The sequence below is a fragment of the Rhamphochromis sp. 'chilingali' genome (genome assembly GCF_963969265.1).
Source record: "Rhamphochromis sp. 'chilingali' genome assembly, chromosome: 14".
Lineage (NCBI taxonomy): Eukaryota > Metazoa > Chordata > Actinopteri > Cichliformes > Cichlidae > Rhamphochromis > Rhamphochromis sp. 'chilingali'.
Genome location: NC_137941.1, coordinates 2796158 through 2812860, shown reverse-complemented (window position 1 = coordinate 2812860; position 16703 = coordinate 2796158). Strand labels below are relative to the sequence as shown.

The 16703-nt window shown below is 43.3% G+C and overlaps 1 protein-coding gene across 1 annotated transcript in view; it reads left to right on the top strand.

Moving 5' to 3' along the window:
* The window catches only part of ptpn4a (protein tyrosine phosphatase non-receptor type 4a), a 73349-nt gene that overhangs the window by 37776 nt on the left and 18870 nt on the right, over nucleotides 1-16703 (top strand). Inside the window, exons 3-10 of the mRNA XM_080903694.1 lie at nucleotides 1626-1733; nucleotides 2780-2822; nucleotides 3429-3507; nucleotides 4982-5026; nucleotides 6041-6093; nucleotides 9395-9515; nucleotides 10532-10619; nucleotides 11565-11653. Coding sequence (XP_080759820.1) covers nucleotides 1626-1733; nucleotides 2780-2822; nucleotides 3429-3507; nucleotides 4982-5026; nucleotides 6041-6093; nucleotides 9395-9515; nucleotides 10532-10619; nucleotides 11565-11653 — 626 coding nt within the window. The remainder of the gene's footprint in view (nucleotides 1-1625; nucleotides 1734-2779; nucleotides 2823-3428; nucleotides 3508-4981; nucleotides 5027-6040; nucleotides 6094-9394; nucleotides 9516-10531; nucleotides 10620-11564; nucleotides 11654-16703) is intronic.

The window sequence follows — 16703 nt, the reverse complement described above, 5'->3', positions numbered from 1 at the left end:
TGCGTATGTTCAAATATACTGTTGTGATTGAAGAAGTTAAATAAAAATGTCAGTCATCAATTCATGCATCACCTCATGTCATCATAACAGAGGTCTGTCTTCCAGGAAAGAACAGTTTAAAATTAATGTAATATAGTATTGGCCATACTATATGATGTATTGCTTGTCTTTGTTTAATAATACAGAAGACAAAGACCTTAAAAAATAATCGCATATCGCATCGCAATCGCAATATTGGGGCAAAAAATCGCAATTAGATTATTTTCCATAATCGTTCAGCCCTACCAGGATGCGTCTGCCTGTTAGCAGATGAATGATGGCAAAAATGATCATCCCTGCAGACTTGCGATGAAGGGTAAATGCATTATTGGTAGCAAAGCTGTTTCTAGAAACGTGTTTATCGGTGATGTCAATCTGGGCTCTTTAATATGGGAGGCAGCCTCGGGTGCGCTTTAGAGGAACAGCAGCCACAAAAGGGCCGTTTGACGCAGTGAAATATGAATTTGCTACTAGAGTAAACAGTTGTTTACCAGGTTTTAATGCATTATTAAACTGCAGATAAATATTTTTTAATTAAACCGCTCATGCTCGTTTCCAGCTCATGCTGCCTGATAACACTTTATTTTTCTGATTGGTGGGCTTCTTATTAGGGGATATCCCTAATGTGGTCATCCTCTCTTCACGTCCTTATTTTAAACTTCTTCTAATAAGCAATGAGCACGTAACTCGACAAAGACAAGGAAAGCCTAACCGATCACCTTCGACAATGTTCTGACCAAATTGGCTTTGTCCACAGGTTTTCCTCTCTGCAGCGCTCCTCTTTTAAATGTAGCCATGTTGAATTTTTCATGTTCACCTGAGTGTGACTGGAAAGGCCAAAAAGTCACCAGTTCTCTCAGTACACCAGCAACTCACACATAACAAGGCTTTGACATTAGTAGATTGCACACATGCAAGTTGTCCTAGAGGGCTGCCATGTCAACATGTCAACTGTCAGCTAACATTGTGTCTGTTTGCCCCACACACACACAAACAGTGCGTTGTAAAACTGTGTCAGCAGGGCAAAGGGGAGTGTGTGTGTGTGTGTGTGTTCTCCCATGGGAGCTCTGATGGAGCCACACATTTGTGCCCTGCCTCCTCCTCCTCCTCTTAAAGTTGCAGCAGATCAGGTGTGACTTTCCGCCCCACTTGTGATCCCGTGGCTTCTCCTCTCACCCTCGCTGTTTTCTCAGGAAATGATGTGATATTAATGATGCGTTTGATAAGTGATTTCTCACATTTTACAGCCTTTTAATTGGCTCTCTGTGGACTCTGTGTTTAGGGAGAAATCCCCCCTTTCCTCTTCCTTAATCCTGATCAGAAACCATCTGTAAACGAAACCTGCTCACCGCTTCGCTTGAAACTGATGTTTATCTTGACGTCTCGTGGAAGCTCGAGTGCAGATGGGCAGTTTCTGTTTCTTGTTTTGTTTTTTTTAAACCTGTCAACATCAGTGACTCTCACATGAAACCTGTTTCCAGGAAGGTGAATCAAGGAGATTGTGTATACAACTTTTGTCTATCATTATATGTTGGTAGTAAATAAAGCTCAGCGTGGATGACCGTGTTTTCCTTTGTTCTCTGCAGAAGTCGGATAATGGCCAGGTGCTGCTGGATGCTGTCTTCAAGCACCTGGAGCTGACCGAGAGGGACTATTTTGGCCTGCACCTGACTGACGACTCATCAGATGCACCAGTTAGTATGACAGCTGTGTGTGTGTGTGTGTGTGTGTGTGTGAACTGTTTTCACTCAGGGATCGGCACTTCTGTGGAGCACTGATGGGCACTGAAACTATGCAACGTGTTGCTGGGTAAAGATCAGCAGCAAATTAAACTTTATCAGCCTAAAGTTTGAGTCTCGCAGGCCAATAGACTGATCCTCTGTGATCCTCCGTGCGCTCTGAACACCTGTGGTGAGTGGTTCCTAGCTGTCACTGTGTAACATTGATTGCAAAGAGGGCACTGCACCAAAATCCTCCTCGCGATTGCTTTGATCGATTGCAGATTGCTGTGGCTGACTAGTCTTTAAAGACTAGCACTACAGAAGGTTTGCCTTCAAAGTAAAAGTTCACCTGACTGCTGCAACCAACACGTTTAAAAAGGTGCAAATTTCACTTTAACATTCAAATAGTCATGCAAAGTACAGTACCAGTTGCCATGACAACCCGATGACGACCTGATAACAGCCACAGAAATCACAAAAGAGTTTTTAGTGCAGCATCTTATGTCTCTTAGCAACCAATTTCATCTAGCGACTGCTAGCAGCCAATGACGGAATGCTCACTTTACCTTAGCAACCAGTCGTTGCCAGGAGGTTGCCGACCGGTCTCTGTGAAGCACGCCTGAGAGAAACCAGTATCAGTTTAATGGTGCTGTGTTTTTAGGGGATTTAATAGAATTACATTTGATCTTTAAAACACGACAGACCCGCCTCCTGCCGCCTTACTCGGTTAGCTAGTTTCATTATAGTTTGACTTTTTGGTAAGTTAGGTCACATGTGTTTACTAAAGAAGTGATTCATGTAAAGCAAATTTAAACTGTGCTGATCCTGTATTTTGTTGGGAAAGTTGGGAGTTGATAAGAGCTTGTTTAAGGGCCAGTGTGATGAAATTAAATCATGTCTGCCTGCGAGTAATGATCAGTGTGTGCGTGCGTGCGTGTGCGTGGCCACTGGTAAATAATTGAAGTTGTGTGTTCACACTTCATGGTGTCTCTAAGTGTCTCTCTATCAATATTTTACAGCGCTGGCTGGATCCCAATAAGCCCGTCAGGAAACAGTTAAAAAGTATGTGAAATCCTCCGCACACACCAGCTCAGCTAATTCACTTCATCCTGCAGCCAAACACGTTCACTCAAGTCAAACTTCATTACACGATTTTTATTATTAATTTTCTTCCCAGCTGGTTGAGGCTGCAGCGTGCAGCGTGGTCCCAGCAATGGTTAAAAATCCACTCTCCACCTGAGGCTGATGTCTCTCGTCCACGCTGCCATTTAAAATTCTGCCTGTGCTTTGAGCCGTTATTAAACTTAATTTCAACTCCGCTCTTGTTTTTAGTAACGAGTAATATAATATGTGACGTGTGGAACAATTAAGCTTGAGTGGAATCTGCAGTCCTCCTCCAGCGATGTTTGAACTGCGCTTCAACTTTATTTCATGTCGATTGGCTCATTGACAAAAAACACTGCAGCTCTGTTTCTTAAGCAGCATGAGCGTACGTGTGTGTTTTACACTTATTAATTATCCCATTATCTGCATCACTAAACAAAAATACACATGCATAATGTTTCCTAAAGAAGCCCCTGAATAGAGAGCACATGTTCATTTATATCACAGACTGACACTCTCCGATGAACATTTCTCCCCTCTAACTGCTCGTCTCTGTTTCTGCAGGAGGGTCTCCCCATAACTTAAGCTTCAGAGTCAAATTCTTTGTCACAGACCCCAATAAACTTCAGGAAGAATACACACGGTAAGAGTTTCTAACAACACGACAGGCTAAGAACAGCAGCAACCACTCGGTTTGTTAAACGCTGACATTAAAGTTCACTAACAGAGGAATAAAGGCTCAGTTGTAAACGAGATCCGCTCCTCACAATGAATGAAGTGTTTTTGTCATTTGACTGAGCGTCACAGAAAGTGCTAATCAAAGCAGAGCAACTCGAACTCGCTGTATTGATGTCGTTTCATTCAGAAACGGAGCAGTGATCTCTGCGAGCAGGAGCTTTGCAATGGAAATGATGTTTCTGTAGATTTGTTAGTTCTGCGTTCAGGGTCAGTCGTCAGTAATGGCATCAGCATCAACAAAACACACACCATCAGTAGCTCTTGTAGTAGCAGGTGTTTAAACACGCTAATGCAAAAAAAGTCAACTTTGATGCTCTGAAGTGTTTCAGTCTGAGCAGCAAAGAAAGAGATTTTCTTGGTCCAGAAGATTTAGGGACAGGTTTACGTGTTGGGACATCCCAAACTGGGGTTTGGCATTTAAAAAAACAAAACAAATAAAACAGAGTACTGTCTGATTGCGTGTAAAAGGTGGGAACTCTTGATGCTTGATGCTGAAATGAAGCGATCTTTGAGCGCTGTTTTGTCCCGTTTAGTAAATCTGACCTGGCTGCAGACCATTAAAGGGAAACACTGTGTGCAGTTTTTAATAGGAGAAAGATACACCTGTACTGGTTGAGATGCTTTTTTTGAGCCACACACAGCAGGAAACATCAGTACAGTCCCGGAGTTCCCCCCCAAAAATGTCATTCTGTTAAGTGAATCTGTACAAAATATGTGACGTATGCGTTTAATCTTAAGTGAAGGAAATAAACAGTTGAAGTTTTTTAAGGTCGCCCACATCGGTTTTTCTCTGATTCTTCAAAAATTCTGGCATGAAGAATAAAAAGATTTAAAAACAGTGACCCTAACCCCAAAAACAGCAAATTGATTCTCTGGATCTGAGCTGTATTTTCTCTCTTAATGCAGATCAAGAAATATTTTTAAAAAGCATCTTTTTCTAAGAGAAAATGTTCTGCAAATCCACTGTCTGCTTTGTGCACGTGCAGAGGAGCGATCGCAGCTCTGCAGAGATCGTTTCAGCCTCTCTGAGCCTTATCTCGGTTTTGCACAGAGCTTGTAAAAGTGAATAGAGAGCCTTGGATCTGACGTGCCCGTCTGATGCATTGTACATTCAAGTCACGTTTAACAAGCACTCCTGACAGCAGTGTAGTACACAGAAAAACCTTAACAGTGTTCACACTCAGGTTTGAAACCTAAACTATATATAGATATATATATATATATATACACACACTTCACATCCATCCCGCAGAAGTTGTAACTGTGATAATGTTCCCACCAGGCCAGTGCTGTGTGCTCGTCCTTACATGACAGTATCACTGCAGCTGTGCTGGTGTTTCACTGATGACTTGTCCTGATGCTCTGTTCCTCCCCCTCAGGTACCAGTATTTTCTGCAGATCAAACAGGATATATTAACTGGAAGGTGAGTGTGTTGTTCTTTGTGTACACAGTGTTGCTGACTCAACTAGGTGGAGCATTCTGCCTCAGGCCAAATGCACTCATACAGGTGTGTTTACGGCATGAGAACCATTTATGCAGATATTTTTAACAAGCCTACACTTTAAAGGGCATTTCCCATGTTTTATTTTTGACCAGGGTAACTTTGCATGACTTACAGTTAATCCGTATTTTTATGTTACTGGGCCTTGGTGCAGCAGCGTAGGTCATCTGAAACAAGCCGCTTTAATTTTCCCCTCCCCTGTAAGCCGGGGGTGTCAAACATGTGGGTCGCGGAACAGGTACGGCCTGCCAAAGAGAATAGTTCGGCCCTCTGAAAGTCGTGAATTCATTATTAAATATTTGTAGATCAACACAAGCTCTTTAAATCATGAAGGATGTAAAAGTCGTGCTGTAGTTTAATTCCAAAAACACACAGAGGTAAAAATAAAAGTCACCTTGCGTTCATTTCGGGGCGTTTTCTCATTAAACGCTCATTAACCGTGAGAAATCGGCACAGGTGAGCATCCTCTTCTTCGTGGAGGGAAAACGAGGGCATTATTATGCGATGGTTGCATTTGTTCGACCCCATAGATCAGATGGCGTTGTGCGTGAGTGAAATCGAGGTTGACACCTCAGCAGCCTTCTGATTGTTGCACAGTGGGTCCTGCTTTAAAGCCAAGATGTGGGTGACTGGAGGAAATATGAGTTAATGCAGCGCACGTAGGCTCATTGGGCAGTCGTACAAGCACTCACGACACGCTCATTATCCTTTTTGTCAGTGAATATAAGGCTCGCTGCTTCCTCTTACTTGGTTCTTCACACAAACTCGAATAGATTTTTCCCCCTCCACATTTCTGTTGCTGTTATTGATGATAGCTAATCTCTGCTCTTTGAAATGAACTGTAATAACTTTTGTATTGATCCAAGGCTGAAACGTCTGTTTAATCTGTGTGAATGTGTGTGTGTGTGTGTGTGCGCGTCTTCCTTCGACTTCCAGATTGCCCTGTCCTCACAACACAGCCGCGCTGCTGGCTTCCTACGCCGTGCAATGTAAGTAGCGCTCCCTCGGTGCTCCAGTTCTACTTAATAATGGAAAGGCAATTCATTAGGACTGTCTTTAGCTGCACACGCTCTTAAATGTAATGACTGTGGTTGCCTGAGTGCATTTATAACTGCTGCTCTGAAGCCATTACATTTCAATTAAGCCACGTGCTGATATTTGATATTAACACCAGTGGTATAAATATTCGATGAGGTTGTGGCTTCTCTTTGCAAAAATGGCTGCTCATAAATAACATGCAGAGGTGAAAGTGGTGAGAAAGCCTGCTGCGACGGCGCTCCTCTGCAACGGCGCCAGCTCCGTCCGCTCTGAGACGCTGTGGGTGCATCAAACGGGGAGAATATATAAACTAGACTCTCAACATGAGATGTTTTACCTGAAGGTTTTTCTTTCTTCACCCTCTCCCATGATGTGCTGCCACAGTTCTAAAGCGTTTTTCTTTGTTATTGCGGTTCTGTGTCGTAGACTACTTTTAAGGAGATTTTCACTTTGCCGTGTGAGAGCATTTTAGGCTCTTTGAGCGTGTTTTTTGACGCCGTTGAGGCCCCATTTTAAAGAGGGCCTTAAATTAATTGAATTGTGACAAATACCAGATACTGGACAGGACACTGTGGCGATTTCATACCCGAGTTTCCTCATCTGAGAAACTGATGACCTTAAACCAGAAGCTGATGGTCGACGAGCTGCTGGAGACATGGAGGTTATATGGAAACCACAATGGAAACAGTCACCAGAGAAGCCGATGTCCATGTTTGTAACACTGCATGGCTCAGAGACACGGCCACTCAGTAAGAGCCTCAGAGCCCGGTTGGATGGATTTAACTCTGGAGCACCCAGAACAGTTCAGCAAGCCAACCAGGGAACACAGGAACGTCTGATATCTGCTTTGTGGTTTGGACATCTTCTACCTCTCGACCGTCCTACAAGGTGCTGCTGGATGGAAGCAACCGATGGATTCAACAGAACGTTGGCGTGGATCCTTTAGCTGCTCGGCCGTCACTCAGGAATGTCTTACGTGGAAACCTCTAGTGTCACGTGCCAATGTACTGTTGCAGCAGTTGTAACGGGTCAGCTTGGTGGTATTATATACAGCAAACACTTATTAGCACACTCCATTAAATAGAAGCATGCAGCTGTATAGCTTAGAATGCTGATGCAATAGTCAGTACACTACACGCCAGTGGGACCAGGCTATTTTCTGGTTTTCATTGCTCTGGTGATGCGTGCATAGACTCAGTCGCTTCACCCTTTCATGCATTTCAGTAGCTGTTGTTCAATATTTATTAGCTTCAGGCTCAACACAGTTAGCTCAGTTTCACTGGTGATGGCAGAGCAGTGCAGATGCTCTGCTGCCAACAGCAAAGCAGAGGTTCAGCACACAAGTGTAAATCAAGCTTTATGCAATAAAGCACATACGACTCGGTCACTAACAGCATTTCAAATCCAGCCGTTCTCAAGGGAATTTGATATAAAAAATTAAATAATAATCAAGTTTCTCTGTCTAATCAGATCTGTTAAATCCACTTCTGCACTTGGCTTGATGTGATCACCTTGTGCCTTACTTTAGCTGTTCTGGAGCCTCATTTAACCACTATAACTGTAAAACCCACTGACTGCAACCTGTTCATTACTATGCAGACCTGCAGACTAGGCCATTGCAGTCGATGTTCAGCCCCTCCTCCACCGATTTATGCGCTCATAAACCCCCTCTCTTACCTCGTTCCACTCTGCCTCCCTCTTCCTTTCAGCGCTCTTCCTCTATCACATGTTTTGCTGGGAATATCCTCAGCTTCAGTATGTAGGTCACAGAGCAGATTTGGCCTAGTCTAGCTGAATCACACTGCTACTGCTTTTACACACACGCGCGCACACACAGATACAGAGTGTAGCGAGGTCCGTGTCGTCACGTCACTCAGTGCCAGCATAGATTATGAAGATACATGTTCACTTTTGGGGAAAAACTGTTCGTAGCAGCTGTTATGCTGCTAATTCAGTTAGCTCAGCCCAAATGCTGTACTCACAGCTCTAAATCCAACTCCAAAGCTCTGAAAGAAAAAAAGGCAGAAAATGACTGCCTGAAAGCCAAAAAGTTCAAAAGAATTTGAATATCATCCTAATCTTACCGCAACTTGTACCAACACAAGTATCCACATTGACATATACACACTTCTATTAAATTACCTGCAACGTGAGTAAAATCATCAGTAGCATCATTATAAGACCCTTGAGCTCAAGCTAGTATCTCCCACTTTGAGCCAATCGGCAGCTGAGTATGGATTTCACATCAAGAGATGGATCCACAAAGAAAGATCAGGTTGACGAGTCTTTGAGGTTCATTGACCTTCGCGCTGAACCTTGGTAAAGAAAGAACTGCAGCTTAAAATAAAACTAACCTTAAACTACTGTATGAAACAGTAGTTTAAGTACACATCAATAAAAGGGAGAGCTAGAATTGATTGGTTGGTCAATATGCTCTGGCCACCAGGTTTGTAGGTTAGTCGAGAGACTGCTTGAGTGAATTGATGGTTTTAGCCTAGTGAGCTCGCTGGATTCACTTTGAGCTCTTCATCTTAGAGCGCTTTGAAAGCTATCAGAGATCTGACAGTTATCATTGCACTCATCTGTTACTAATGTTTTGTTTTTGAAGGATGCCAGCTATTCCCATTTCCAACTCTGTGATGTTTCACATTTGCTTTTTACTGGGGCTTATTGCAGTATTTTAGTTCGGCCTCTGTCTGAAACTAGCAGATTTAGCTCCTCTCCCTTTAATGACTCTCTCACTGCTCTTCTGATTGGCTGCCCCTCCTGACAGAATATTGAAACATCTGGTGGGCGGGGTTTCTGGGCTCAGAGGCAGAGCAAAAGTTCTTCACACACTTAGTTTAATGTGTTTAGTGTGAAACCCCAATTGTGACAGTGTATATAACAGAAAAGGTCGCTTTAAGATATTTTACGTGTCGAATGATGAGGTCATTTGATGTTATTAACAAACATCCTCCTGATGTGTTGTAAAACTAAGTGCACAGTTAGTACTTAGAGTTAGTGACTCCACCAAAGTAGCTTTGCATGATTAAGTGTTCAAAATAATCCTTATTCGTCTTAAAACAAACTCTTTTGCCAACTTGTTCCTGATTGGCTGCCCCTCTCAATCAAAAGGTTTGAACAGCAGTTGGGTGGGGCTAGTTGACAATAGACGGTTATATCCACTCCCACAGATGGATATGTCTGAGCCAAGAATGGGGAAAAACTGAACATCCTGAAGCCTAACGTGCGTCTCTCTTCTCTTTCTAGCTGAGTTGGGGGACTACAGTGAAGCAGAGCATAGTCCGGGCTATCTGTCTGAATACTCCTTTATCCCAAACCCCCCTCAAGACTTTCACAAAGAGGTCGCCAAACATCACCAGCAGCACAGGTACGCTGAGACACGCTACAACACACCTGTGATTTGGTACAGTTTCCTGCATGTGGAGGCGGAAAATCGAAAATTGGTTCTTTATGTTGATTTTCAGCACCTACACCATCATACTGTATATTACGGGCCACGACTAAGGGCGTGGTTCCCGTGTAATTAAATCAGATTTAATTGTTATTTATATTTACCTGCAAACACTTAAATGTAGGTACAGTCGAATGACTGAAACCAGCCCATTGTTTCCTCAGTGGGCTGGGCACTTGGATGAGTGACGAAACGTTTCTCCCACTGTAAACGCTTCGTCCAGATGAACAGAATCAACCTTTGGAGCTTAATTTATTTTTCTTTCATGATCGCTGCTCAAACTAAACTGACAAAAGGAGTGTACAGAAAGGAGTTTCTGCTTCCCTGTAATGTACCTGGAAGTTAGGCGAGGTTAAGCAAAGGGTAATCCATAACACTGAACCTTAGAATTCAGTCATGATGAAAGATGGGGAAATATTGTTTGTTCCTCTGCAACATTATCAAGAAATGATGCAATACTTAAAATCACTTGCATCATAATTGGTTTCTATAAAATACCTGGAGTTATGCAATGTTTAAAATTACTCATGCATCCCTCAGCAGACTTGCAGTATCATTATTTCTTTGTTTCCTGTCAAACCCTGACCGGTTACGACAACCTTTGAGCGTTTGCAGGTAAATTTAATTACTTGTAATTTGATTACAGGGGTGTTACATTGTTAGTTATGGACCCTTATTATAAGGTGTTACCAAATACAGTAGAAATATGAAAGACTGATTACTGTCCCTGTATAAAAGCACACATATGGCTCACATGCTGCAGGTTTAATGACCTTTTCCTTCTGCCTGGCTCGTTTGTTTGCTGCTTTTCTTTGTGTATTTTCCGCCTCCATATGTCTAACACACACTGCGTCGTCGTCGCTGCTCCGCATGGCCTCCCGACGGCTGCTTCACCCTCTCTCACTCTGTTTATTTTTTCCCCTCTCTCTCAGCGGTCTATCTCCGGCCGAGTCAGAGTTTAATTATCTGAACACAGCACGCACGCTGGAGCTCTATGGGGTAGAGCTGCACTATGCAAGGGTAAGTCTGTTAACGCCTGTGTGTTAAAGACTGTGTTACGAAGAGTTTGTCCTTGCTTCTGGAGCATTACGGTTCATCACCTGCAACATTTTTATTTCTTTTTTAATTCCACCAAAGCTCGGAGGCCTGTCAGACATGTCCAGCGTCTGCGATCTCACTCTAGCCGTCTTGCTTCCTTCCCCTCCCCCCCACAGCAACCGCGAGCAGTTAGGTGATAATCCAGAGTCCGGACCCACCCTCAGCCGTTGTGCTCAAAACTGATATCACAACGTCTTAATCTGTAAAAGGTTACCCTCTTTCCCGCTGTCACAACGTGGTTCGTACACTGTTTTCACAGAGCCAATCACGTCTGTGCTGGGACTGAGATCAGGTCTGTGGAGCTGCAGCGTGTACAGCTGACGTTGTTGCCCACACCCTGCAGAAATGCCACACATTGGCATTCAGCTCTCATCATGACACCAACACATAGAAGCAGAGCAGGAAAACCAGCATTTAATCCGTATTTGCGATGCAGTTCTTTTTATCCACGAGCTTCCTGACTAATTCATCTGCATTCTGTTAGATTCATGTAGTTTCACTTCACAGCAGCGAGCTAAAACACTCCCATGCTAACTTAAGAGCTGCTCTAGCCTGTTGTAATTTCTAGCTGAGGCAGTAGAGAGTGGCGCTCCAGCTGCTGAAGGAAATGAGAGCAGTGATTTTTCAGGTGTGTTATTATGGGATGTACAAACGGGACTCGAGCGTGGATTAAATGTGACGGGCAAAGTATGAAATGCGTATGAGAGCTATAATCATGAAGCTCAGTTTAAAACTGTGACTCTGTGTCAGATTTAGGAACACATACTTGGTTTACATCAGTGAGGAAGCCAGTTTTACTCTCCTCCCTCCCACCTGCCTCCACCTTTACCACGCCCTCCTTCACCTGTCCCACTCTCCTCTCCTCAGGACCAGAGTAACACAGAGATTCTCCTCGGGGTGATGTCTGCTGGAATTGTGATTTACAAGAACAGGGTACGGATCAACTATTTCCCATGGTGAGTGACCCACACGTCAAGAAGAGAGGATCACAGACATCACTGTGTATGTGGGCTCAGTTTCTGTACTTTCCTGTGTCCTTTAAAATACAACAACACAAAGTAAGAAACACGTGAAAAGCAGAAGTGACAGAGGTAGTGCTATGACTGGATTTACATGGTTTTTTTTAAAGCGAGGTTTCAAAGGGAGCTCTGGGGAATCCCTGAGGATGACTGGGATGCTCCCCTGAGTTCTGTGTGACTTCCAGGGTGTTTGCCTTTCCGGTGGTAACAGGAATGCCAGTATGATGCTCTGTGAGCATAGCTTCCAGCTGGCAGCCAGACTACAACCACAACAAGTTGGAGGAAACAGAGTTCAGAGTTGAGTGGTGGTTGTGTGTCATGGGTTTTGTGATAACACTTGAAATGTGAGTTGTGTGGTTGGAAGAACCTGTTTTATCCTGTTTTAAGTCGTATAGCATAACATTACAAGTGACTTGTAAGTAGTAAGAATCAGAGGTGTGGACTCGAGTCACATGACTTGGACTCGAGTCAGACTCGAGTCATTAATTTTATGACTTTAGACTTGACTTGAAAAAATGTTCTAAGACTTGTGACTTGACTTGGACTTTTATACCAATGACTTGGGACTTGAATTGGACTTGAACCGGTTTACTTGAAAAGACTTGATATTTTACCCCAAATATAAAATTTAACATGCATATTATATAGAGATTGAAAATGTGACGTCATTCACGGGTAGAACCGCAAAGGATTCTGGGAACTCGTGGCAAGCGGTAGTAGCGCACGCAGGCTTTCAATTAAAATCAGTTATACAGCGATAAAAAGAAACACAAAAATGTCAAGAAGCTGTTGTATTATTAACTGCAATAGCCGGTCACATGACAGCCACGGGAAGCCGACGGGTAAAGAGATCGGTTGTTATCGGATTACGTCGTTGAAGAGAAATTGTTCGAGCCATGTTTCCGAAGTAACAAAGACGCGACTGGATTGCAGCCATTCAAAGACCAAATATAACGTCCCAGAACACTCCAGCTCACAGGTTAGTCTGCTCCAAGCATTTACACAAAGGTCAGTCTGCTGTTGTAGTTAATACGTCATTTTCATAACATAATTGGTGATATAGGTTACAAGCAAGTCTGGTGCTGAACAGAAATTGTGGCGCTATGCTCCTTTATTTATTGTGCATAAATAGTGAATTGTCCTGACACAATATTGCGTTTCGCTTCTGTTATTATGGTACATTGACAAAAACATATACTTTTATTCACAGGATAAAACAGTTGTTTTGTATCACTAATTGCCCAGTACGATTACAGCATACAGTATTATTGTCACTGCTACATTTCTGTGATGCTACCAGAAATTATTTCCACTACTAATTAATTACCGTTGAGCTCAAAGGTCCTATTAATAAACGGTTAAGGAATGTGTATTTATGACGACGATTTGTGAGACTGGTAAACTTATGATACGTACGATGGTCTTTCGTTCTACACGGTGCATTTCAAGGTCCTGCACCCATCCGTCGGTAAACTGTACCTGGGCTTGTTGCAGTGACCTGAAGTTACTAAACTTCATGAGTGTGTGCACTCACTCCAAGAACCGTATGATTATAAATATGCATATAAATATGCTACGATGAGATAGCTGACTTCATCTAACTAGCAAATGTTGTCCAGGCTACGTTGGTGATACAGTTTTTTTTTAATGTGTATGATATTTTTGTCATGCGATTTTAAAGCTGGTCCTACAACCGCATCCAAGAATAACATGCAGCTTATCTCAGAACTGTCGGTGAAAATTATTCTTGGAGCTAGGTTTAATTGAGCTGCATTTTAAAGAGGTGCAATTTCACAATTTGTGTATATTTTCTAAGTTCACTATTTTGTCATGTGTTGAGAAAAACACAGATTTAAAAATTACATGGTCTAATATTTACATTTAGCATAACTGCAACATTATTTTTTCATTTTTTTTTTTTTAAAGACTCGAAAGGACTTGAAATTCAAAGTTTCAGACTTGTGACTTGACTCGGACTTTTACACCAGTGACTTGAGACTCGACTCTGACTTGCCTGACATTACTTGAGACTTGACTTGAGACTTGAGGATAAAGACTTGAGACTTACTTGAGACTTGCAAAACAATGACTTGGTCCCACCTCTGGTAAGAATACAAGGAGCACTGAGCTTGGACGGAGCTTTTCCCATTGCTAGCAGATGTTGGTGTGATTTCTGAACTTGACTGGTTTATTTCTTACCCTTCACAAATCCTTTAATGTTACTGGATCCAACTGGTTTTAGAGTGGGCACCAGCAAATACCCAGCCGATGAACCCTCTGTGCTCTCCTTACCAGACTATGCCAGTCTGTGGCAAAGGACAGCATCTGACACCTCTGAGCCGTTGTGGTTGAAATCGAGTTTCAGTGTCATTTTCGGTCTCGATAGCTTTACAAATTGAGAGAAAGTGCCGGGGAGGTTCCTCTGCGCAGGCAGATCAGATCCTTTGGGGCCAGCCTTTTGACGCCACTGGTCTAGACTGTTCCTCGTGGATTGGCGTCACTCAAAGATGCCTCTTTAGTACCTGTTTACCCGGTAGTATTGCTTAATATCACCCCCCACACAACAGGGAAATAAGAACTTTTAGTTTCCAGTTCTTTAATAATTCATGTGTAGACTTACATAAAAGGAGGACTTCCTCCATGATATGTTTAAAAATGTGACGAGGTTCCTCTGGTCAGAACGTGTCCAAATACGACTCTGAATCTGAGGCTGTGTGGACCTGTGGCATATGGGATTCACAGGTGACTCCTCTCCATCGTGTACTTTCAGTAAAGTGGTTGGTCAGGGTGGAATGACTTGCATTATCAGTGAATTTGATGATGAATGAGAATATACAAGATGAACAGGAGAGGACTAAAGGGTACTAAACCCCGAGGGACACCACAGGGGGGAGAATCTTTGCCTCGGCACACCCAGGAAATCGGATAGATTAAAAAACGTAGAAACTACATATGCTTTTCGAAACATGTATGTATTCCTGTAAACATCGTGTATTCCACTTATTATTTTCGGAGTATCAAAAAACCCAAAAGACGCTTATGATCTGAGGCTGCAGTTTCACCTGCTCGGAGCCAAAGATCAAGGTTGTTTGAAAGCAGCTCTGCAGCCAGCGGAGAACCTGGCACGTATCCGATGTGGATGAAAAACGGTGCACTGCTGGGGGAAAGAAAGAAAGCGTACTTCACTGATATTTTCATACTCTGTCATTTCCTCCTGCCAAATTTGCCCCGAACTGGGAAATCAAACGGTGGATGTTCTTGTCACAAATCCACCTCTGCGCCTGTCGGTCTGCAGTTCCTCTTGTACTGCTTCCAGGAACCCTTTTTGCTGAGAAACGAGCTGCATAATATTTTGGAAACCCCTCACATGGTGATTATTGACATGGCATATTAATGTTTAAGCCCCTGTTGAGCTTTTCTAGAATTATACAGATGATTTCACCAGATTTTTCTGGGAAGTGGGGGGAGGGGGTTTGTGTGAAACTAGGTTTCCTGAAAATATTACAGGCGTCAAATCTGCTCTCTGTCGTTCTCTCTTTGTCCTGCTTTTGCTTCTCTCTCTCTTTCTGTGTCCAAGTCACTTAATCTCATCGCCTTTTGCTCTCGGTCTCTCTGTGAAGCATCAGTTCTTGGAAGTCTCCCATTCTCTGCCGTAGCATTGTGGGTGGTTAAATGTTAATGGGTGCTGAGGGTGGGAGATGAACTACTCAAACCTCTGTAACGCTGGAAGATGTGTAGGCTTAATACATCCTGAACACACTCACACAGCGGCTGGTGTGTGTGTAGGTGCATCTTTGGGGGGTTTTCTAAGATGAGTTTGATTCGATGGAAGGATTTTGTATTACAGACATTGCGAGGCCTATATTCATAAATCTGAGGTCTTTCCATTTGGGCCACAGGAAAGCCAAACCATGAAATCGTAGGGTTAAGACTCTGTTTCCGGTTTGAGCGACTACGGATAAGTCTCCGTGGAATGAGCGCTTAAGCGAGAGAAGCTGATGCAAAGTCGTCCTGAGTGGAGGAAAAATAGGCTAAAGGAAGTGTGCGTGTGCATCCAGTCTGTTGAGCTAAATTTAGAGCCCAACAGCGGTGTCCCCAACAGCTGCTGACTACCATGTGTGAGAGAGGGAGGGAGCGGAGCAGAAACATTATAGTCAACAGCATCTCTCGGCCTACGCTCGCCAATTTTTCTTCCCGTTCCTCTTCTTTCTGCCCTCCTTTAACAGAAGCTCGCCGTTTCTGCGTCCGGTTCCCTCCCGTCACACCTCACGCCGCCTCCCCTTTTGCCTTATCGCAGATCGATCTGTCAGATGAGGAGGGGTCAAGAGAGACATTTAGATTTCTGCCTCTTTCTTATTTCTGTTCACAGCAGCCTGACAAATGAGCCACACTTAGATGGGGCATGACTCACGCTCTGGGTGTGTGTGTGTGTTCATGCACGTGTGTGTGCGAGCAAGTATGTAAAATATATTTAGCAAGCAGCGATGAGTCACAGCAGCAACAAAACTAGAGGAAGGGATTAGGTTACTCTGCTCCTGCCGCTCATCAGCAGACTTTCTTACTGTGGTCACGCGTGTGCGGTTTCTGAGTCATTTTTATAGCGTGTGCGTTTCAGGTAATGCACACATTGATGAGGTAATATCGGCGTGGTTAAAGCCTCGGACTCTCTGGTGTTGGCACGGTCTTTTAGCCCACGCCTTCAAGCTCTGGCAGGAGGTCAGAGGTTAAATGAACAGTTGATAGGACACGTGAGTCAGCCAGCTGAGAAGAAATGAGAGATTTGCTTTTCAGAGCTCGGGTCAGACTTACAGAAGATTGTGGTGGAGAAGGAAGCAGGAGTACAAAAGCACTGTATGAGAACCAGAATCAGCTCCAAATTAATTTAATTAATTCAGTTTCTTCTTAAAATGTAAATATTCCACAACAGTTTAAAACTAAACTTGACTAAACCCTAAAAATCACCTGACTGTGGGACCAATCCCAAAGG